The 25272-nt window shown below is 48.5% G+C and overlaps 1 protein-coding gene and 1 non-coding gene across 2 annotated transcripts in view; both read right to left on the minus strand.

Moving 5' to 3' along the window:
• The window catches only part of LOC147679841 (cytosolic purine 5'-nucleotidase-like), a 242758-nt gene that overhangs the window by 76596 nt on the left and 140890 nt on the right, over positions 1–25272 (minus strand). The window contains exon 11 of the mRNA XM_086943402.1: positions 4236–4346. Within this exon, the coding sequence (XP_086799528.1) occupies positions 4236–4346 (111 nt within the window). The remainder of the gene's footprint in view (positions 1–4235; positions 4347–25272) is intronic.
• LOC147679842 (U6 spliceosomal RNA) lies at positions 6496–6602 on the minus strand. The gene has a single exon (XR_015302195.1). It is a non-coding gene; the product is annotated as a U6 spliceosomal RNA (small nuclear RNA).

The following is a 25272-nucleotide window of genomic DNA, read 5'->3' on the forward strand; positions in this document are numbered from 1 at the left end:
CCTGTTTCTTGATTAAAATCAGATGGGCGGTTTTGTAATAAAAGGTCAATCCAAAGATTTGTCTTTTTTGCACAAAGGCACTCTGTGGCCACATTCTGAAGTGGGTGTAAAGTGAAAAATAGGACAGGCAAGTTTTTTTGTCTAATTTTTTGGTCAAAACCTACCAGACAGCGCATGTGGTTGGTTTGAAAGACATATTGGGGACATCTGGAAAGCTTCCATGGGAATGCATTTCGACCATTGCTTACCATTCATTGACTTTGTGTTCTGTAACTCACAATTACTTGCTTTCTATTTTCTGGCTTTTGTTTGTTTTAGCCTGTCCAGTATGTCTTTGCGCCTCTCCACCCCCGGGGCATAGTCTGTTTACTGTATTCTTCCACGAGTGCTAGTTCTCTGTAAACTGGTTTTAAATGTTGATCTTATTTCGTCACATTTGCTGTAAAGTCAATGGCAGAGGTCAAATGTCGGGCTCTGTCTTCCGAGGGAGCTTGGTGTTAACTTTTTTTTCATTGACTTCAAAGTGAAAGTGTTTACATGGCAATCATGCTGGCTAATGAGGGCGTGCTGGAGGAAGGCGGTACAATGTTATGTTTTTCTAGCACAGTCCAAAATTGAAATGTCTGTAAATTAACTGTGCAAATATTAAACAATATATCAGATTTAGGAAAGAACAAATGAAGTACTTTTTTGTAATTCTGAGGTATGATTGGAACAAAAATTTAACACCATCAAAACAAATCAATACACTAGGTGATTCCACTTCCGTACATTATCATTTGTGCATTGTATAGGTTTATCAGCAAAACTGTATATCTGTTCAATGTAATGGTCATTTCAGTTGAAAATGTCTTTTCCGCAATGGCAGTGCACTACCACACCCTCTGCTCCAAGCCACTCTACTCCCCTCTATACGAAGCCACTCTACTGTACGCTACTCCAAGCCACTCTACACCACTCCAATCCATGACACTCTACTCCACTCTACAACACTCCATGCCACTCTATTCCTTTCTACTGTGCTTTATGCCACTCTACTCCACTCTATGTCACTCCAATTTACAGTATGCCAAGCCAAGCAACACCACTCCACTCTATGCTACTCCACTTTACAACCCACCATTCTATGACACTCTACTCCACTCTACTATACGCCACTCCACTCCACTCTACGCCACTCTATGCTCCTTCACTCTACTCCACTCTACAACACTACACACTACGAGACTCTACTCTATTCCACTCTACAACACTGCTCAACTCTGCGTCACTCCACTCTATGCCTCTATACTCCTTTCTACGCTCCTCCATCCTCAAGGTTCATCACTGGGCCCCACACTCTTCAATGAATACTGTTACATTGCATGCTTTTGTTCCTTGTTATTTTCCTTGTCACTTCCCCTTTAATCTATTTGTATATGTTTGATCCTGGCACCTGCCTTATTGGCATGGATTCCACTCAGAACTGTAAACTTGTCATTGCGGTTCCTGCCTCTGGTCAGGACAGCACTGTGCCTTTTGGAATAAACCTGCTTCTCATCATATTTGTATTTTTGCCTCATTTATTCGGATTTTACATGATCACGCCAGGCAACATCATCAGCATACACAATATCAACATCCACTCATACGCTGACATGCAACTCATACTCTCGCTTTTGTACAAGACCCCCAACACAGGAAACAAGTTCACCCCCTGCATGACTTAAGTTGCCGACTGGATGAAAGCCAACTGTTTCAAGCTGAACACCTCACCATGGGACTCCAATTGATGGCCAGCTGAACTCGGACCCACACCCACAGCGAGAACCCATGCCAGAAATCTTGGAATTATCATCAACAGCAAGCTGGACATGACAGCACAAGTCAACACTGTCACCGCATCCTGCTTCTAACTCCTGAAGATGCTGAGGAACATCTTCAAATGGCTCTCAAGCGTCACTAGTAAATCTGTCACTAGTGCCCTAATAACCAGCAAGTTGGACTACGGGAACACCGTCTAAGCTAGAATCATCAAGCAACTCACTAGAAGACTACAAAACATTCAGAACCCAACCGCCAGACTTATCCTCAACCTCCTATACAGAATTAACACCATTCCACAGCTCAGGGAACTACACTGGCTTCGATACACAAAAACACTCATTTCAAACTTCTCACTAGGCCTGGATGGAGTTCACAGATTTTCACTCTGTGGAACTCCGTGAAATGCCAGGAGTTCCGTGCCAGCGGTGGAGTCTGTTAATTTGCATGGCTCACACTGTTTTTTAGTGCCAGGAGTTTGTCTGGCGCTGTAAAATCAGTGTGACCGACACTATGTGTCGCGCCAGAGGGCACTGTTGCCCAAGAGCGGGCATTCTACTCAAGTAGAAGCTTCCTCAATGCGAGTTACAGATTTGTCGTGACCTGCTGCGACCGCCCGCGTTTAGAAATCTCACCATGAGGAGGTATTGCCGACAATTTTTTCTCGTGAGAGCTCACCAACTTAACATTGGCGAGTCGCTCAAGAGGAAACACTCCAATCCACATCACTTTGTGGAGTTTTTCGGAACTCCGCGCGGAGTAGACAAAACTCTCCGAACTCCGCTGGTGAAGCGGAATTCTTCACCCAACCCTACTTCTCACACATACATTCAAGGCTTTACACAACTCAAACTCCACCTACCGAAATGGTAAATCTCCTGACACCTCAGCTTCCCAGGACTACTACCTGCACACATCCATGCATACACAAGACCAGATCAGGAGGACATGCGTTCTCTTACATTACTTCTTAATCATAAAATGACCTCCCAATCCACATCAGAGTCTCCTCCTCTCTTCTTGAATTTTGCAAGAAGTTAAAGACCTGGGGGCTTAATACCAAGCAATAGCGATAATTATCGCTATTGCTAGGTTAGAGACAAACATTTACCGCTGAGCTGCGGCGATTTTTACCGCAAATAAACCTTGGTATTACCAAGGTTTATCGCAAATGCGATAAAAATCGCCGCAATGCATGAATATCGCTGAAAAGTCAGCGATATTCATGCATTACCGAGCTAATGCTCTTAGCCATGTTATCCACCTCCCATTGGATAACATGGCTAAGAACTACTCAGGGCAGGTGTTAGCTTTTGGAGATATTCGCGCTTAGCGCGAATATCTCCAAAAGTTGGTAATAGGAGATAGCGATGTTAGCAACTGTTTTCAGTCGCTAACATCTTTGCACGCCCACTTTGCATATCATTAGTGATAAATATCACTGACATGCAAAGTGGGGCCCAAGATGGTCGCTATCTCCTACTAGCTGTCGCTAACTGGTGTTAGTGACAGCTAGGTAATAGGGAGATCATTTTATCTCTGCTTTCTTGGCTTTTAAAGCCAAAAAAGCGGAGATAAACCCCCTTGATAATATGCCCCCTGGCTTTTCAATTAACCAACCTATAATAGTTAGGGCTATGCACACACACCTGCTCAGTACCAGGATACCCTTGTGTTTGATAGTGCATTTAACAAATAAACATTACATGGTAACTAGGTCATAATTATAACCACACACTTCTTCCATGTATATATATTTACCTTCCCAATATTGTGGTAGTCAATATTGAGAGTACATTTTGGCAGAACAATATTTTTTTACTCTATATTCTGCCATACCATCCCAGTAGATAGTGGTGGAGCTCCTAATAAATACATACCAAAAAATAAGTGTGATTAATTTCATTCTACCCCCAGGCACCTCTTGACTATCTCCATTTTCTGACAGGAAGCCCTGACAAAAAGTCAGTAGTGTACTTTTTTTTTCTATTCAGGATAATACATTTTTAGCTCTGCTCCACCATTCCCTTGTCACTTTTTTCTTGGTGTCAACCAAGACCGTTTGTAATGCTCATTCAGCAACTGACATAATTAAATGGTTTCCCTTTTGCAATCCATCCTAAAGCAGCAATACTGTAAAATAATTTGACTTTGAACTGTGCCATATGAACAAGTCAGAAAAAGACATGAAAACTACACAGCTGATCATTCAATCACTCATTTGTCAGACATTTGTTCTCTTTTACAGACACAGATAATGCTCAACCTTCAGAGTGTGCATACTGTTAGCATTACTCACTGACTCCACTGGTGGTCTTCCTATGCTACATTAAAGTATAGATAAGCAGGTCTCAAGTGCAGGGTAGAAGCTAAAGAAACCTCTGGCATTTTATCAGCTAGACACTAAATGTAATACATGAGGCTGCACCTACCGTGTTCACCTGGCGCAGAACTGTCCCCTCGGCAAAGAATAGCGGCTTGCGTGTGTCCACAACAATCAGGTCAAAGTAGGTGCGCCAGGAGCGTCGAGGTGCGTTGTGATCCTGCATGACAAAGAAATACAGAACAGAGACATATTTAGAGAGCAGGCAGCTCCCAGGAGAGAGTCTGTACTCATTTGTCAACAGCTTAGCTGTACGAGGGTGAGGGGACTGAGCGTAGACCTCTGCTCATCTCTATTCTTATTATTGCTTTCCTCACCTATCCAATCGCCCCATTTCTTCTCTGCTTTTTTAGACAACATTCTGATCACTCGTTCCCATCAATTTTATTCTTATCCCACTGTTAGTTTTCTAATATCGCAAAGATTTTTGAACCCCAAAATCCATGACATTAAACATTCCAAAACACAGTCAATCTAGTTGGCTCAAAGGGCTCATGTACACCAGGAAGAGTCTAAAAACAGCCGAAGACCAATCTGTTCAAAAACCAAAATCTCCCCAGCATGAGCATTGCTTAACCCGTGACACCCACCAACTTATAACTCAATGTCCTCATTCTCACCGCCTCCATTCTCATAATTCAAACATACCCGGTGTTTATGCCTGCAACAGATACAGTACTGTCAGACTACAAGTAATGCATTGCGCTAAATATCTTTATCCTGCCTTTCGGACAAGAGCAACTAACAATCAAATCACTTTAGTCCCAACGACCAGATGACTCAACTCAACCATAAGGAGTAAGTTATTTACCCTGTAAGCAACTATTCGTAGCATGTAGTGCTGCCACTTCACAGCACGGCACACTCCTGCCATCTAGTGTTGGGCCCGGATTCTGTAAGTTGTTTTTCACGAGGAAGTCTTTTACTGTTGACTTCTTGTGTTGTGTCTCATCATCCTCGACGGCTCGTTTGTTAAATTGTAATATTTTTCCCTGTCATGCGGGGAGGGAGGATATAGTCTGCTGGGTTAGCGTTCGCTGTTAAACATGCTTCAATTATGTCAACAGTTGACACCACCTGATACCTGCTGGGAGCAGGAGGGTGCACCGTGCACGTGAATCTGCGGCTCTACTCGCTACGAATGCCCCGGTTACTTACCGGTAATCTTCATTACTCCGAGTATAGTCTTCCTCGCCACATGAGTTACAAAGTGAGCTTTAGCTCCACAACAGAACCCTCCAAAGCAAAAAGAAACCACCTCCCACCCCCTCCCAACATGGCCGACCAGTCCCACCTGACCTCTATAAGAGGCGGACCGGCCCAACCAACAGCCTGATCTACCAAGCAAACAATGAAGCCGATAGCCAGACAGGGAGGGGGGGAGGGAACTCATGTGGCGAGGAAGACTATACTCGGAGTAATGAAGATTACCGGTAAGTAACCGGGGCATTACCTCCTCGTAAGTCTTCCTCGCCCCCTGAGTTACAAAGTGAGCAAATACCCAAGCCAACAAGGCTTCATTGACCACCAGAAGAACCACACCACACGGTGATGCAGAGAAACCAACACAAGGTTGATGTAGAATAAATGAAAAGAAAACAGGGATCACAGGAAACCTGAAAACAAGACCTCCAGGAAAAGAAGGCCAACCAGGAGTCGCAGCTCCAGCACTTAGAACGGCCCCAGCGAAGTCCCCCCGGGACTGCTAGAGACCCACGAACAAGGCGGGGGACGACAACGTCGACGCCCGACCAATCTCCACAGAGGAGACACCCTGAAGGGGGCCCAGGACACCGAGCCACTCCCCGTGGATCGACCCTGGACCCCCGCCGGATCCACCGAACCCAGCGAAGCGTAGGAGAGGATGACAGCCAGCGGAAGCCAGCGAACCAAGGTGGAAAGAGGGCTAGCGGCCCGAATGAACCGGGCCAAAAGACACAAAACAGGCCAGCCCACCGGGAAAGGGAAGACGTGCGGCCAAGAGAAGCCAAAACAGCACGCCGACAACCAGCACGGACAAGAGGGGAACCGCGACGGCAGGGAAAAGGCGGTAAAGACACCACCCGAGCCCGGGACCCCAGGGAAGGAACCCCGGGAAGGACACGGGGGACATGCCGGAGGAACAACCATGTCCGGCAAAACCCGCAAGAATGGAGGGGAGCGGAGGTACGACCCCCGCACGCCCATCCGCCCAGCAGACACCACTGCCACCAGGGAAAAACCACCTAAAAGGTGAGGAACCGCCAAGCCACCGAGGGCAGGGGCCCAAAAAGGGCGTACCCCGAAGAGCTCGTAGAACGATATAGAGAACACATATGGAACGCTTCACGAAATTGCGTGTCACCCTTGCGCAGGGGCCATGCTAACCTTCCCTGTATCGTTCCAATTTTAGTATATGTGCAGCCGAAGCGAGCCCCCCAAGGGGGAGACCGGCAGAGCGTCCATGGGCGAAGGCGAAACAACACCGGAGCCAAGCGAGCCACCAGGGAAACCAGCCCGTCGAACACCGGACTGTGGAAGGCCCGCAAGGCCGCCCACCGGGCCCACAGGGAAGAAGGGGCCACGCCCCAGGAAAACCCCTCAGACCGGAAAACCAAGACCCGCAAGGGGACCACGGAGGCGGGGACAGCACCAAGCCGACCGCGCCAACGCGAGCAGGACGCCCAGTGCCGGGCACAGGAATAGAACGTGGAAGACCTGCGGGAACCCAGCAGTAAAACCACAACCCCCGAACCAGCAGCGACATCCGCTCAAGAACCAGGCCTGCAGAAGGAGGCAGGCCAGCCGACAAGAGCCGGCTCAACACCGACGCCGTGAGCGGGGGACCCAACCACGGAACGGGAAGATCCGGGATCGGCCAGGAGGCTCGAACCGCCAGCTCGCCAAAGGAGAGGGTACCCGGGGCGGTGGACCCCGCCGGGAACCAAAAACAGGAACGCACCACGACTTGCGTGGCAACCACGCGCGGGTGCCAGGCACCTCATCTCTGCAACGCGCCAAATAAGTCCAAGTGCCGCCGAGGCGAGCACCCAGGAGCACCCCGGCCCTGCCCAAGCGAATCCAGCCGAGGACTCGCGATCTCAGAGGGCACGGGGGAAACGCGTCCAACAGACCGAAAGGCCACGTGAAAGACAGGGCAATAAGGACCCGGAAGGAGGAGTAGAACCCGGACAGGAGGGCCGAGACCCCCTCCGTGTACAGAGACATCGGAGGCAGACCGAGCCGAGGCCCCAGGCGCCGAAGCATCACCGGGGCAGGGCGAGACCAGGCAATGAAGGCTAGATCCGACTCCGTCGAACCGCCTCCACCCAGTCGGACCCCGGGTCCACCAGGGCGCCCAACCTGACCAAGACCTGGGCACCCCGAAGCAGCGGCCAATGAACGTGTGTGCAGTGGCCAAGCCATTCTCCACATCCAATTTCTAGTAAACGTGCAGCCGAAGCGAGCACAGCAAAAAGACGGCCGGCCAGGAGGACATTCAGCAACCCCCGAAACACGAGGAGCTGAGCGACAGCAGGAGAACCCAACGACCTCCAAACGACCCGGCGCCAAAGGACGCCCCCCCCTGCAAGAACAAGAGGGAAGTACCGGGACCAGGCACACGCCCCCCCGAAGGAGGACAAGCCCGAGACGAGGACCGAAGGGACCACCGTACATAGGTCAGGAAGTCGACGGATGAGAGACACCGCCAGACGTGAAGCCTCACCCACGGGGGGGGAAAACAAACGAGGCCGAGAGGAAGCACACGGCCAGACAGGGAACCCCAAGACCCACACCCGGCGAAGAAGATCCACCAGGCGGGCCAGGAGCACAGCTCCCCCCCCCCCCTTGGGCCAGAACGCAAGCCCAACGGAAGTACCCGCAACCGCGAGCGGGGACCCCCACTCGCAGGCCGGCTCCCACAGGCTAATCCACGGTCCCAGAAAAACCTACAGGCGAGACACGGGAAGGAGCCGGGACCCCAACCCGTCGAGACGGTGGGACCCCGCGGAACGTCCGCAAGACTAGCCAGCCCGGACAGCAAGCCCGAAGCGCCCCAGACCCGGGACAGCCACGTCCCAGGACGGTATGCAACGGAGGCAACCGCCCCCTTCCCCCCCCCCCAGGGGACCCCCTGGAGTGAGAGGGCCGAAAGTCAGTATCTAGGGGCGAAAAAGGGAGCGGCAGAACCAGCACAAGACTGGTAACAGCCGAAACTCGGGCCTGGACCTTCACCGAAGCGCAACACGATACAAAAATCGCGCACAACACCCCAGCAAGGGCACAAGGCGTTAGTACGAAAGCCGCTGTTTCATAACATAACCTATGTCTTCGTAAAGTGCCATACACCACTACGGGTATCTTGGCGCTGAATAACAGATGTTCGTTGTTACCCAACTCAAAGGAACAATATTCATCGACCACAGATGGATGAAAGGCTGAGTGGACCAGTCGGTATTCGAACCTGTGACCATGAGGACAAACACCAGCCCCTGCAGTAGCCGCAGTAATCCACTGTGCCACTAGCCCCGGTAGTCCCAACCCGGCAAACTCCCTGAGGCGTCCCTCCCCAAGGAGGAGTCCAGGCAACCGAAGCCCCGTGGGGCCGACGCGGAGTGCCATCAAAAGCCCAGAGGAAATAAACAGTTCCCAGGGATTTCGAGCCCAAGACCCGCCGAGGCAGGGAAACGAACCCAGGGCCTGGGCCAGACCTCTGCACCAGGGCCTGAATCGCCAACCATGCGAGCCACACATCTCCACAGCAGCAGAATGGGATACCACGAGTGAAACACTCGAGACCGGCGCAACCAGACGGCCCAGGGCGAGACCCCCAGGGCGCCAGCAAGGAACACGGACAGAAGGGATCCGTCCCCACGCAGAAACGAGACAAAGTCACAGGCCGTATGGCCGCCCGTAGAAGGAAGGATACACTACCCCTTCACATTGTGTCGTATGCACACAGCCAGGAATTACCGGGTTGACACAAAAAACTTTTTGAAAATGTCCACCTTGGGACACCCCTACAGCATTGGCAGGATTCGAACCCCGGCCTGTGAGGGCTGTCCGCACCAAAGTTCCAAGACCTACCAATGAGCTATAGCTCCGTAGTACACAGGGCGCCAGAAACAGAACCCAGACACAAGGGACCTGACCCCAGGTTGTACCGCGCCCCAATAGAGCGCGCCAGCGTAGAACAGTAAAGCTGGCAAGTAGCCAACGTCAGGTCACATGTAGAAGCAATAAAGCACCTTGTGATGCATGCCACCGTCAGGACCCACAGGGTCGACATACAAAAAGCAGTGCCATGGGAAATGAAACAAATATGAAAAACGCCCTCACCGAGGAGCGAACACCGGACCCATCGAGAAGGAGACAGACGCGCCCTGCACGCCGCGTCCAAGACGCTGAGGAAGCAGGATCCGCGCCAGCCCGATGAAGGACCTCATTGGCCGCACCTGGCGGCAACCAAACCCCGCCCTCGAGAGGCGGGAGGTGGGAGGTGCACGTAGCCAACCCCAGCGCGGCAAACCGCCGCGGCCCGTAGGGGCCAAAATACACGAAGGGAGGCGGCAGCGCACAGCGCCGCGAAAAACCGAGCTGCAGGGGGGAGCCCCCGGACCCGGACAGCAGAGCCCCGAGGACCCGCCGACCTAAGAGGTAGGACCGCCCGCCCCGAGTAGGGAACATAGAGCCGTCCCGTACATGATGTAACGGAAAGCTCCAGTCCGATGTCCGCAAACAGTGACAGTCACTTATCTGGCACAGGAATCCGAGTGATCGGACTCCGTGGGGCAGACACATGCAATTTTACACACTCAAACACCAGATGGCTCTGCGAGGGATCGACCCGGCTTCACACAGTTGAGAGCCGGGAATACGCCCTCCCTACACGCAGAGCGCCTGCAGACCCACCGCTTTGCCGAAGCGCCGCCGCTTTTGGCAAGGCTTCAGCACGTTGCGCCCACTGCTTTCCAGAGCCGGCAAATGCAGCCAGCGCATATGTCCACAACTCGTGGAACGAAGCCAGAGCGCAATTCCAGGCGGAATCGTCAGGCACGAGGCATGTGCCTCCAGTGGTTTGAGGCGAAAAAGGAGTACAAAGAGTCTACGCAGTCCAAAACAGGGGAGCAGCATGAGCCCAGGAGTACAAGAAACTCATATACACGATGGCAGTAACTACCCCCAGCCAGCATCATCACCCCCCCTGTGCAGGGCCCAAAAGCCCATATCGTGGCCAGGGCCCATCATTAACGACCTGGGGATACAAGGTAATGCCAAACACCCCACATCCCCGGCCGCCCCCCCCCCCCTGTAAACCCCTGGCACGCTAGAGCAGCACCTAACCGGCCCCATAGGACCGGGGGAAGGAAGAGGGGGGGGATTTTTTAGGCATAAGGCACCAGAGACCGCTAGAGCAGGTCCTCTACCCTAAACCCCAAGGGCCAGCTCACGCCGGCCCATCTTACCTGAACAGCGCCTCTGGAGAGTATCGCGCAGAACAAAAAAAACAGGCTGTTGGTTGGGCCGGTCCGCCTCTTATAGAGGTCAGGTGGGACTGGTCGGCCATGTTGGGAGGGGGTGGGAGGTGGTTTCTTTTTGCTTTGGAGGGTTCTGTTGTGGAGCTAAAGCTCACTTTGTAACTCAGGGGGCGAGGAAGACTTACGAGGAGGTAATAGATCCTTACAGGGTAAGAAACATGCTCCATTCGTAGCACGTGTTGGCTGCAGAGACACATGCGATGCATAGACTGTATAGGCAATAGATGGTGTATTTGCTTGAAATAATGTGAATAGAACTGTTTGTCACACTAGCGATTGGTGTCTGACATCTTCATCCACACAGTAGTGTTTGGTGAAAGTGTGTGGGTTTGTCCATGTAGCCACTTTACAAATGTCTGTTAGCGGGATATTCCCAAAGAAGGTAATTGATGCTCCCTGTTTTCCTTGTCGAGTGAGGCCTTGGAGCTGTGGGTAGGACTCGTTTTGCTTTTATGTAGCAAATTTGGATGCATTTAACAATCCATTTCGCAATTCCTGCTTTTAAGATGGCTTTACCCTTCCTTGGGTTTAAAAAAGCTGCAAATAGTTGTGTTATCCGAAACGTCCAGATTCGTTCCACATAGTACAAGAGGGCCCATTTAACATTGAGTGTTTGTTGTGCCCTTTCTGACACTGCCTCTGGTTTTGGGAAGAAATCTGGTAGATCTCGTGTCTGATTTAAGTGAAAAAGTGAAAGGAAGGCTCCGCTGTAGTTAGTCATGAATTTCACTAACTCTACTTAGCGATTTAATTACAACGAGGAAAGCCACTTTCTATTATAGAAATTGCAATGTGCATTTATGCAAAGATTCAAAAGGTGTGGAAATTAGTCGTGTTAGCACTATGTTTAGGTTCCATGATAGTACAGGAGCTGTACGTGGTGGAATTACTCTTTTCAGTCCCACCATAAAAGCTTTTTTTACTGGTATCCGAATAGGAGATTGACGCCCTCTGTTTCGTAGATATGCTGCGATTTCTGCTAAATGCAGTCTTACAGAAGTATATGCTGGATGTAATTTCCGAAGATGTAACAAGTAACATCCTAGTTGTTGTTCAGATGGAATGCAAGGGTCTATGTTGTGTGTAGCACAATTGTGTGCAAAGCATTTCCATTTCGTCGCATAACACACTCTGTGAAGTAGTGTGGCTCACTGGTTAGAGGCGGCAGACCCGAGAGCAGAGGACGGCCCGGGACCAGGGTTCGATTCCCGGCGCGGCAGGTTTCTGGACCAGGGTCAGTGGACTCGATAATTCTCTCGCCTCGGTGCCCACTCTGATCAGTGATCACACTCGGCAACTCTGGGCATTAGCTTGCCTCATCTTCACTAACGGCCCCACCAGACCGCCGGGGATGCCTGGTCTCACCCTGGAGATACCCATTAAGGGACCATCTCTCAGGGAAGCCAGGAAGGGTTTCGCAGCGGTCGAAGCGCCTTGGGACCCTACGGGTAAGTAGTGCGCTATATAAATGCCTATACATTTACATTTACATTTACATTTACTCTTGTGGTTGGTCGTCTTGCTTCCTACACATGCATTCTGGTGGTAAGTGCAAGTACCCAAACTGTACAACCTCAGAAGCCAGATTGCAAGTTTGAGTTGCTGTGTGTTCAAGTGCCTGACTCTGCCCTTGCTGTGGGTGAGAAGATATGGAGTGATGGGAAGCTTCTTGTGATGTACTAGGGACACCTCTAGTAGTGTTGTGATCTTTGCTGCCTTGCCCATGTTGGAGCTAAGAGAATCATTTTGAGTGACATTTGTCTGAGTTACTGACCAGATATGGAAGGAGTGGGAGAGGAGGAAATTTGTACGCAAATATCCCTGATCCGTTCCTTTATAGAGTATTGCCCTTGGAATGTGGATATGTGTGCCTGGAAGCGAAGTTTTGGCACTTTGCATTTTCTGCGGTGGCGAAGAGATCTATAGCTGATGTTCCCCACTGTTGGAAGTATGTGTGTAGTCTTGAGTGTGGAATTTCCTTTCATGGACTAGTGTTGTATCCTGCTTAGTAGGTCCGCTACTGAGTTGACAACTTCTGGTATGTATTTTACCAGGAGGTGGATTTTGTGACTGATAGCCCATATCCATGTGAGCTGTGCCAGTTGAAAAAGCTGCAATGAATGTGTCCCTCCCTATTTATAGATGCAGTATATTGCTGTCATATTATGTTATATTCCATATAGGTAACATAATATAGGCCCAGGAAACTTTGTTACCCTTCACCTATACTCTTCCCTACATTACACTTCGAACAGTTTACAGGGACTGACCTTTTACCTAGATACAACACTGCATTCAGAACAAGGGTTTTCCCTAGTTCGAAATCTCATACATTATGCATGAGGATTCTTGGAAGCACAGTGGGACTACCATCTCCAGTATAATATCTATGTATTAAGTTCATGCCCGACGTGATCCTCAGGCCGACACAGTAATACAAGGGAGGTAGGACCCCCGGGGAGCTCTATGGATATATGTATATAGATCACATCTTGCTAGGATAGACAAAGGAGAGCAGGACCTCCCGGCTGACATACTGACCAGAGACGCTGAGGTTCCTGCATGAAGACAATCCAGCTTGCAGTGGTCTAAAAAATACCTTGTGGGGTGTCCAACTCGAGACCAGTACGGGGTCCCACAGTCTCTCGCTTCAGGTAATGGGGTTGACTTTATCCTAGAGGGATTCCTGGCTTAACACCTACACACATGGTAGGTACACAGCTAGATAGGGAGGCATCGTAGGAGTATGCATCTTTTTAGTGTCATGTCTCTTATATACTCCTATGTATTCATGATTACTGCAAGATGGTAGAGCTATACCATCCGTTCACTTTCATAGTACTGCTAATCATTTATATCTTTTTACTGTCTAACGGTTGTTGCAACTAATCTATTTTACACCAAAATAACAACTGTTCAATAAATACTTATTATTGAAAAAGCCCAGCCTGTCTATTCTGTGTACCTCTCTAAGACAGACTGAGTAAGCACGAGTGACTGAGCGAAAAGTGGTATATTGTTTCCACGGTCCTGAGGGATCAGGGTTGTCATGTTCGATGGTTGCCAAGAACTATTCTCTTCTTGGTAAGAGGAGATTCCAGTGGCACTGTGAGCTAGCTAATACAGAAGGCCAACATACTCAGTGGGGGTGTTCAGAATCAGTCCGACACCAATCCTACAGAGTATGCTGTCCGAACGCACAGATCCTGTATAGGTTTTATAGGAACTACATGACAATTGTGTGTAGAAGAAAATGTTTCCCAATTGTGTTGGGTAGAAAAGATGTGAGTGTCAGCTGTATGGCTAGTAGCTTTAGGACACTGATGTGAAACGTCTGTTGATGTGCAGACCACTAACCCTGTACTGTAATGTCCTCCGTGTGAGCACCCCAACCCATGATTTATGCATCTTTAGTGATTGTCACTCGGGGGATTGGGTCCCTGAAGCTCTGTGTATCCCACCATTTTAGTGACTGTTGGACCCTTGGTGAAACCAACAATAGATCCACAACGTTGCCACCGCCTTTGAACACTGGGATGCTAGAGACTCCTGTAGGGGTCACATTAGTAGCCGTGCATGTGGAACTATTGCTATGCAAGACACCATAATTCCTTGGAGACTCAGCACCATCTTGACTTGGAGGCTACCATGTGACTGAAAAAGAGCCGATTGGTTCTGGAGATTGAGAACCCTCTGCGGATTGGGATAAGCTTTTTCTGTGACTGAATTAGGAATGGCTCCAAGAAAAGGCAGTTTTTGGAGTGGCAGTAAATGGGCTCTTGTTGCATTTATTGTGAATCCCAATTTGTGTAAAGATTGATAGTGGTCTAGGTGTCCTGTAGGCATTTCTGTTTGCTGGAACTCTTGAACAGTCAACCGTCCAGGTAAGGTAAAACATGAATGTTTTCCCTTCTCAGACTTGCTGCAATTACAGCTAGATATTTGGTGAACACATGTGGGGCCTTGTTACCCCAGATGGTAGCACCTTGAACTGATAATGACATCTACTTACCACAAACCAGGGGAACCAGTGATGTGCTGGGTAGATTGGTATATGAAAGCATATGTTCTTTAGATCTCCTGAACGCGGTATCACATCCTGTAGAGTCACCACGTGGAAGTGTTTAGACAGGATGTGCAAACTGAGTGGGCGCAGGTCTAATATGGGATGAAGCGTTCCATTCTTTTTGGGTATTAGAAAGTATAGGGAGTATACTTCCATTCCTTGATGTTTGAATGGGACAGGTTCTATGACCCCTTTTTTGAGGAGTGCCCTTACCTCTTCTTTCAGTAGGTATAGGTGATGAGGATTCAGGGTGTGTGTGCATGGTGGGATATTTGGTGGTTGACTTTTCAGTTCTAAGCAATACTCCTGACTAGCACCCACTGATCTGATGTTACTTCTGGTCACAACTGATGAAATTGTTGTAGCCTTCCCTAACAGGTGATGTGTGATTGGGGGGAATGGTTGGTAAGTCACTGCTTGGAGGTAGAGGCTCCCTTTGTGGGTGTTTCTTTACAGTTACCTCGTGATTTGAAACCACTTCTGTATTATTCTTTCCTCGGTTGTTGGTGGTATTGTTGTTATTGGTGCTGATAACGTGGGGTCTTTGGGGTGTTATTCTTTGAGGGCCCTCTTCCTTGGTACATTCGAAAGGGCCAGTGTTTCTGCACATGTAGCCTGCAAGGCTCCCCTTGATTTTTTGGTCTCTGTGTCCTTCTTTATTTTCTCAACTTGTTTATCAACCTCCAGACGAAAGGGGTGCTCTCCATCGAATGGGATGTTTAAGATGTGTTGTTGCACTTCTGGTTTAAATCCTGTGAGGCAAAGCCATGCATGTTTGTGAAGCATTACTGATGAAGTAATCCATCTTGCAGCTCTGTCTGCGCTGTCTAGAACACATCGTTTTGTTGCATTGGATAATTTTCTGCATTCTGCAAATAAATCTTCTATTTCTTTTTATACAACTCAGAGGGGTGCTGTAAGAGCTCTTCCATTTTGTCTCAGGTAGCTCTGTTGTAGTGCATTAGGAGGGCCACCGAGACAGCAATCCTCCAGTGATTGGCATGACCTGTAGCAACCCTTTTACCCACTCCATCAATGCGCTTACTTTCCTTTTTGGGGAGGTAGAGCATCCCCAGTGCTTTGTGATACTGCTCTTTTGCATGCCGTAGTCATCACTAGGGAGTTGGCAGTAGGGTGACCTCTGATGCAGAGAGGGTCTGAGGGTGAAGGTCTGTATTACCTCTCGATTCTGGGTGTTAGTACCTTTAAATTCACTGGGTCTTCAAAGATTTCCTTGGAAACTTTAATCATTGAGTCAATCACTGCTAGGTACTGCACTCTTTCCTGGAGAGTGTCTTGACCAGGACATCTATCTCCTCTTCTGTACTGTGCAGTGGTAATTTATGATACTCTGCTGCCCGCTGTATTACACTGTGATTCAAATAGGTGTCGTCTGGTGAAGTTGCCTGGGCTGGGATAGTTGGTTCTATTTCCAAATCTGGAAGGAACACATCATAGTCATCCCATGAGTCTGGGCTTTGCTGCTTGTCTCCCTGTGAATCCGAATAATAAGTCTTATGGTCAGGGCTGTCTAATCCCTCTTCTTTGTGAGTGGGCCAGGGTGACCTAGTGCGTGGTGATATTGGGCGACTTTGTGGCATGGGACTTGTGGCGCTATGCTCTGTTGTCACTCTTGGCAATGGCTGTGTAACATCCAAGTCTTGGATTTGTTGCTAGGAAGTTTCTGTCTGACGGCGTTTCTGCATAAACTCTTGGAGGCCTTTGAAGACATTGCCTTCCTCCTCTTGGAATATGAGCTTATGTGGTGCCTTCGTCTGATTCTCAGGTGCTGTTTTTGTTACTGAGTAAGGCACCTTTATTTTCAGCATCATAGAAGCCGAGGTATTTTTCGGCGTCGTGCAGTGGCCTTGCTCTTTCCCTTCGTTGGAGTTGAGGAGTGTTTTGGCTGTGTATGGCTCAACACTAATTGTTTTTGCAACTCTGAATCTTTGTCCGGTGCCATAGCGTGGCATGGGGGTGTCGGCACGAGGGTTGTGGCACATGTTGCCATGGTGGGGGAGGCTTATGTAGTGTTTTTTATGTGGGTGGGTCAATTGTACTCATGCCATGCAGTGTTGTCTTCATCTTGGGCCACAACCCTAGTTGTGGAGTCTGCTGCATAGTGTCCTGGACCTGCATATCTGACTCTTCTGCCTCCCTTGACTCATCGGAGGTGACACAGTGAGAGCTGGCAATGATGTAACCCACTCCGGCTGGAGCTTGTGGGCTTCTTCTGAGGAGAACTCAGCATCTGCTGTCATCTCCATGTTATGAGCTAGTCTGCGTTACCATCTACTTCTTAATGTCTTTTTATTTTTTAATAGGTTGCAGGTGGTGCAGTCCTGTTCTTTATGCTCTGGGGACAGACACAGGTTGCACATGTTGTGGATGTTGGAGTAATCTTTATTTTCCCTGCAGCGAAGACACTTTCGAAAAAGGCTTTCCATTTTACCCTCATTACCTGGAGCCAAACATTCTCAACAGGTTTGTAGAAGGCTATAGTGTCAAAGCCGAGTGAATTTTGTGCTTTTGAAAGAATCTTACACAGTTCCAACGGTGGGAGGAGCCATGTCAATGTTGCTGTAGACGAGTTGCAATTCGATCTAGCCGTTAGGCGTCTGTAGGCCGCAAGGGCGTCGAAGTTGCACATAGCTCAAATGCAGTTCATCTGAGCTCGATGGCGGAAAAAAAGAATTTAACAAAGGAGCCATTGAACATGCGCATTATCTCGAGGAGGAGGATGCACAACGCATGATGTCTACGTAAAAGACTTCCTCGAGAGAAAAATGCAATAGGTCTCGCACCATTAGAGTTAGTGCTTTTAGAATTGTTTATGGGTTTATTTTGTAAATGTTTAGCATTTTTGTTTCCTGTAGCCAATGCTAAAGTATTACAAATAAAAAAAGCCATAAACATTTCTAAAAGCTCTAACTGAAATGGTCTGAGAACTATTGCACTGTGTGAGGGTGAGGGTGAGTGAGGGTGAGTGAGGGTGAGTGAGGGTGAGGGTGAGTGAGGGTGAGTGAGGGTGAGGGGTTGAGGGTGAGTGAGGGTGAGTGAGGGTGAGTGAGGGTGAGTGAGGGTGAGTGAGGGTGAGTGAGGGTGAGTGAGGGTGAGTGAGGGTGAGTGAGGGTGAGTGAGGGTGAGGGGTTGAGGTTGAGGGTGAGGTGTTGAGGGTGAGTGAGGGTGAGGGTGAGGGTGAGTGAGGTGTTGAGGGTGAGTGAGGGTGAGGGTGAGTGAGGGTGAGGTGTTTTGGGTGAGTGAGGGGGAGTAGTTGAGGCTGAGTGAGGGTGAGTGAGAGTGAGGGTGAGTGAGGGGTTGAGGGTGAGGGGTTGAGGGTGAGGGGTTGAGGGTGAGTGAGGGTGAGGGTGAGTGAGGGTGAGGGGTTGAGGGTGAGTGAGGGGTTGAGGGTGAGTGAGGGTTTGAGGGTGAGTGAGGGTTTGAGGGTGAGGGGTTGAGGGTGAGGGAGGGTGAGTGAGGGTTAGGGTGAGGAGTTGAGGGGGAGGGGTCGAGGGGGAGGGGTTGAGGGTGAGTGAGTGAGGGTGAGGGGTTGAGGGTGAGTGAGGGTGAGGGGTTGAGGGTGGGTGAGTGAGGGTGAGGGGTTGAGGGTGAGTGAGTGAGGGTGAGGGGTTGAGGGTGAGTGAGTGAGGGTGAGGGGTTGAGGGTGAGTGAGGGTGAGGGGTTGAGGGTGAGTGAGGTTGAGGGTGGTTGAGTGAGGATGAGTGAGAGTGAGGGTGAGTGAGGGGTTGAGGGTGAGGGGTTGAGGGTGAGTGAGTGAGGGTGAGGGGTTGAGGGTGAGTGAGGGTGAGGGTGAGTGGTTGAGGGTGAGTGAGGGTGAGGGGTTGAGGGTGAGTGAGGTTGAGGGTGGTTGAGTGAGGATGAGTGAGAGTGAGGGTGAGTGAGGGGTTGAGGGTGAGGGGTTGAGGGTGAGTGAGTGAGGGTGAGGGGTTGAGGGTGAGTGAGGGTGAGTGAGGGGTTGAGGGTGAGGGGTTGAGGGTGAGTGAGGGTGAGGGTGAGTGAGGGTGAGGGGTTGAGGGTGAGTGATGGTGAGTGAGGGTGAGGGGTTGAGGGTGAGTGAGGATGAGTGAGAGTGAGGGTGAGCGGAGGTTGGTTCCTTTCCCTTCCTCGATTAGCAATGCCTGCCTTTAGATAACCCAGAGAAAGAGCAAGGAAAACTTGCAGTCGATTTGCAAACAGCCAGGAAGTGTGGCGTGCGTGTTTACCAACTCCAAATCAAATCTTTCGGTATAATATACATACGACACTCTAATCCAATAGGAATGAAGTCGATAATGTATTGGCCATTTTAGTCGCTAAATTGTAAAGCTCTTTGAAGCTGGAACAAGAACAGCCAAATCTTAGCCTTTTTCCGAAGGTATTATCATTTTTAAATAATATTTTCCTGGATATGGAGCCCCTGGGGCTCGATAAAATACAGCATTAATTCGATCTCCCCAATGCTACCAGATCGGCTCAGTAGCACACATTCTTATCTGCAACGGGTCTAATAGCAGCTGCACAATTTGCAGCACGCAGAGGAGGAAGAGACGGATACAATATGAGCATACAGGAGCAGAACACAACAGGAATCTGCAAGAGCACACTTGTAAAAGAAGGGCATAGAACTCAAACATAGGCATTAGGAGATAGCACCCATCCATTGTTTTTAGCAGGTAAGACATCTGGTTTCAACAAATGCAAAACAACGCATGCATCAAGATTGAAATTATAGGTGCAGTTGCAAGCATTATGCACTCGGCGTGAGAGAAGAAAGCATGCCCCATATGGGCAGCCTGCTTGTACAATCACAACATTTCTCCACTATCTGAAAATGTAACCCCTCAAGAAGGGACGCTAGTAAAGAGAAGCAAATGGCCAATCCAACAAAAACTCTTGCTGCCTAGCAGCTGAACCGTGCTTATGGCATCTCCTGGAATGAAGCTTTGCTTCCTGCATGCAAACGCGCACCCGCGAAGTTGAATCCGTGGCCTGCCAACGTGCTGTTAAATAACACATGCACAAAATAAAGCACACTGTGCTTTACTCTCTTAGGTATTATTCATTTAAGAGGACCCGTGCATAACTGCATACATTCCACATATGCATCCCCCTTTCGCACTCGAAGCTTCACTCGTTCTCATCTAGGCTTCCCTCTCACCGTTTCACTTTCCCGCTGTAGACACCGAGGAGTGTGACCGAACCATGATTCCGAGCAAAGCTCCTAGAGGTAGTCCGAGCATGAGCAGAGATTTGCAAGTGCATAAAGCTATTCATCAATCGTCGTCCAAAGGGGCGTGGCCTTGAAGTGAAAAATGAGCCCATGACCAGCTTGGCGACAGTGGGGAGGGGGAGGAGAAATGCGACACGGTGGGAAGGGGAGGGGGCGGAGCGGGTAAAATAACAAACAAGACGGGGGGAAGAGAGGGGAGGGGGGAGGAGAAATGCGACACGGCGGGAAGGGGAGGGGGCGGAGCGGGTAAACCAAGACGGACGTGCACGCGCTTTTAAGCTCAATGCGCATTGAGCTTAAAAGTCACGGGCACTGCAAGGAATCGCCACGATTCCTTGCAAGTTGGGAAAAGAGTGGATAAGTCCCAATACTCTCGCTTGCTCGATGCGCATCGACAGGCGAGACCTAAAAAAACTTGCAGATTCCAGGCCTAACACTAGATGGCAGTATTGTGCATAGCATGTGTATCTGTAGCCAACACATGCTATGAATACCTATTTACATACCAGCCAAGATGAATTAACAATTTCATCTTGGCTGCCATGCCTACCAGAGGAATGCACAAAGTGGTCTTCAGTGATTATTGACCCAGAGTCAATCTCAAGATTTGATCAAAGTCTACACTGCCCTTGCAGCCATAACAAAATATTTATTGTTTAATAACCAACTTGAGATCACAACTTCTACTAGGTGATACAACAACCATCTATCTTGCATTATAATCAGTGCCCTTCACCAGCCACATCTTTGATGCAATCTTCACCACAAGACACTTGCTCTTAGTTACGGGACATAACCCCACTACTTGGAGTGATCACCACATCATTTTTTCTGTCTCGGCCTACCCATGGCACCCAGCCTACTGTAGGTCTTTTCACAACTACAACCGCAAGACAATGGAAAAACTTTTTTCTACAAACGCTTTTCAATTACATCTCAGTGCCTCTCTTCCCCAGGGCCCTGCACTGCCCATAAAGCAGTTAATTGCATAGCTCACAGTGGCTTTTGCCACACCATGTTTCCCTTCCTATTGATGAATGGTGGATTCATCAATTTTGATGTAATTTTTTGAAGAACTGAAAATAGATGCTTTGAAAGGCAATGATGAAAATCAAGAGTTTCAAAAGTAGCTTCAAATGAAGCGCAGAATCTATAAATCATCACTAAATAAGGCTTGGAGATTTCACTTAACACTTCCCATCTCAGATGCTACATGTCCAACCACCCCAGCTTGCACTATAAACAGTGTAAAAGATACACAGGAACTCTACAATATCTTGTTGAGCACTTCATCAAAAAAGCTTATAATCTTGAATCACACTCCCAGTTGAAAATGTCACCAAAGCAAGCTATCTCCACAGCACAACTTAAAGTTTTCTTCTTAAACCTACTGACAGAAAAAGAAACTAGCGCACTAATCAAAAGTATAAATACTGCAGGTTCATAATCTATCTTGTGCTCTCCAAACATCTTTGAAAGCATACTCCTGGACTCCTCTGCTGCCACCGAATAAGAGAAAACTACAAACCCCCCTGTCCACCATAGAGTTCCAGGTTGACCTAAAAACATTTTACAGTAAACCCATCCTAAAGATCCAATGGACCCTTTGACTTGCATATAATTTTCCTTGGTTTGTAGGTAACCTCATTGAAAATGCAATTTTACCCATATTTCTAGCGTCATCAAAAAGGAAAATCTTAATTACCCAGTGACCATCTGTTTGTAGTGAGCACTGCAGTAGATTCACAAGCTCTTCATACTCCTGCCATCTAGTGCTAGTTCCAGACATTTGCAACTTATTTTTCTTCGAAGATGTTTGACTCACAAGAATAGTTGTGGCTCTTCCTTCGTTACAGAATGCATCAGCACAATAGCTCCACCTCAGATCTGTTTCTGTTCAGAGGGCGTGTAGTGTAAGTGGAGTGTAGTTTCAAAGACAAAGTGTATGTTGCAATAGAAAAAGGGAACAGTAAAGACAGCGAAAACGTGTGATTATTGCTAGCTTCTTTGGAGGAGGGTGGGTGCATGTGAATTTACATTCTTCCATGCTACAAACAGATGGTTACAGAATAACCTTTCCAGTTCCTAGTGGGGGCTGCTGTAAAGCAGTACCTCTCCAAAGTGGTGGCTAGTTAGCAAATCATGCAGATGTTTGAAAAAGTGTTCTTAATACCGCCTGGCCAACTAGAGCTTGTCAACATGATACTACTTCTACACAGTACTGCTTGGTAAAAATGTGTAGCATTGACCAAACATCAGCCTTACAAATATCCAGGAGACGGATATTACCTAAAAAGGACAATAATCCTCCTTTTTATGGCTAGGATGTGCTTTTGGCTGTACAGGTAAAGTGTACTAGGCTTTAGCAGAGCAGGTTTTAATACATTTAACTATTCACCTAGTAATGCCAGATTTATAAATAACATACCCCTTGAGGGCTTTGGCAAAGGCTGAAAAAAAAGATGATTGGGCTTCCTGAATGGTTCAGTTATGTCAACATATTACATAAGTGCTCTTTTAACATCCAGAGTGTAAACCGCCCTGTCAGCTACCTACTGGCTGTGGGAATACACGGGTTGCTCAATAGTTAGGTTGATGAGAAATGATGAGAAAAGCTTAGGCAGAAATTCAGGGCTAGTATAAAGAGCTACCCTATATGTATGGACCTCAATTAATGGTTCCTACATTGTAAGAACTTGGAGCTCACGTATACATCTGAGTGAGTTAGATGAGGTGAGAGGTTGAAAAGTGTACGGAAATATCCGTCACTAGTGCATTGCCCTTGGAATGTGTGTGCAGGCAGCTACAGGGTAACGACGATTTGGCATAATGCATTTTCGGCGGTGACAAATAGATCTATTGTTGGAACTTCTTGTGGATGGCTGGAGAATGTAGTTCCCACTCCTGGACTTGTTGACCTGCTGAGGCCTCCTGCTGAGCAGGTCTCTCATACGGTTCATCGCCACAGTAGATGCTCTACCAGCAGGTGGATATTGCATTGAGTTTCCCAATGCAAATCTACTGTGCCAGTTGAGAGAGCTGGGGACAGTGCCCCTCCCTCCCAGTTCTGGATGTAGAACATGGCCATCATGTTCTCTCTCTTTATTATTACTGTTTCCCCCCTAGAGAGTGGGAGGAATACTCTGATGGCTACGAGCTCTAGGCAGTTGATGAGACGACCCTGGTGCTGTGGAGCACGAGTGTCTTGAATTTTCATCTGTTGGGATCCCCACCTCACGAGACGGATCTGTGGTGAGGGCTACCTGTGGAAGGGTGTTTAGTAATGGCCTGCTGAGCAACAAGTTGTTGCTGTTCCACCAACGGAGAGAATGCTGGGCACTGGGCGTCTGGCGTTACCAACACTAGATTCTCCCAATACCCTTCCATTGGTGCCCACTGGTGTAAGAGGCACTCTTGTTACTGCACATTTGTAACCTGGCATGTGGTACAATTGCCATGCAATAAGTCATCAATCCAAACAGTTTCATTACAGTGTGGACAGTGATAGGACAATGGGTCTGAAAAAGATGCAGCAGCTGCTGGGTTGCCATCACTCTATTGGTTGGGGTATGCTTTCCATGTCCATGCATTGAGGACTGGTCCTAGAAAAGGCTGAATTTGTTGCAGCTGGAAAAGCTACTTTTTGACTTTGATGGTAGAGCCAAGTTTGTGTTAGTAACATCCCTGCTCCTAAGTGTGTGCCAGGCACTGCTGTTTGCAGCTGCTCTTTATCAGCTGGTCATCTATGTAAGAAAACGCATGTATGGCATGTATGGGAAGATGGGCTGCTAAGACAGTCAATAACTTTGTAAATACCCAGGGGCTGTAGTAACCTCGAAGGGCAAAACCTTGAACTGGTAGAGTTTTACATTTGCCGCAAAGTGAAGGTACTGGTGGTACGCTGTCGCTGTATGGGGATGTAAGAAAGTATGTATATTTTAGATAAAGAACTGTCATGAAGTCTCCCTGGCGTGGCAAGGGGATGACATTTTGGATTAGGTGAATGGGTTCAGTGGTCAGAGGTCAATGACCAGCCAGAGTGATCTGTCCTTTCTAGGGTTAAGAAAGTATAGGGAATATTCCCGTCACCCGCACAGGTTTATGGAAATGCGTTCTATGTCTCCCTTTGATAGGAGGGTGAGCACATCTTGCTCCAGGAGAGGAAGGTGCTCTGAACTCAATACATGATGGTGCAGTGGGATGTTGAGAGAGGTGTGTGAAATTCAAAGTAGTACCCTTCCTGAACAATAGAAAGGACCCCCAGATCTGATCTGTTTTCCCAGTGTGACAAGAAGTGCGTTATCCTTCCACTGACAGGTGTAGTTTCATTGGGGGAAAGGAAAGGGGAGTTATTACGTTATAGCAGTTGAGAACCTTATGGGGACATCTATAACGCTGCCCCCCCCCTTTTTCTCAGTAGGTCTCTCTTTGAAAGGACTAACTGTCTTAGGGTTCTGAAAAGGCAAATAATACAGCTGGTAATGGGGGCTCTGCCCAAGCTCCCTTGCCTGTTTCTACCCTGGTGTACTGATTGCGAAAATCAGCAGGCTTTGGTGTGGGGGACTGTAGGGCACCCTTACACTTTGCTGTGTCTCTATATCTTTTTTTGTGGTCTCGAGCATCTGATCTACCTACTGGCCAAAATAATGCTCACAATCACAAGGTAAATATATGAGGTACTGTTGCTCCTCTGGCCTAAACCCTGACACTTTAAGCCAGGCATTCCTGCAAAGGAGGTCGGCGGTATTGATCCCTTTAGCTGCTGTATCTGCTGCATCCACAGTGCTACATATGTTGGCATTACTAACGATTTTGCCCTTTGAGACAAGCTCTCGTTCTCTGTTTCGTTGAGCCTCAGGCAGATGCTTTATGAGCTCCTCAGCAGCCTCCCGATGGTACCAAACCTACCTGGAGACGAGGCCCACCGAGTTGGCAATTTAACACTGACTGGCCGTCCCAAATGCGGATCTCTAGCCTACAGCATCAATTTTCTTTGACTGTTTATCAGGGAGAGGAGAATCCTCTGTTGCTTGTGCAGAGGTCTTCTTAAAGGCAGCGTCCACTTCTAGTGAATCAAGTATATTGTTCCCTCGGATATAAGCCAGATCCTCTGGGGCAGGCCTGTACATTTATTTTTATCTGAGAGATAACCGCCCTGGCCTTAAATGGATCCTTAAAGGTATTGGTGGTGGATTTTAATATGCCCTTCAGCATGGCAAGGTAAATAATGGACTGCTCCATTTTAGACAATGTTTTAAGGAGGAAGTCATTA

This window comes from Lissotriton vulgaris, chromosome 11, assembly GCF_964263255.1.
Source record: "Lissotriton vulgaris chromosome 11, aLisVul1.2, whole genome shotgun sequence".
In the NCBI taxonomy this organism is placed as follows: Eukaryota; Metazoa; Chordata; class Amphibia; order Caudata; family Salamandridae; genus Lissotriton; species Lissotriton vulgaris.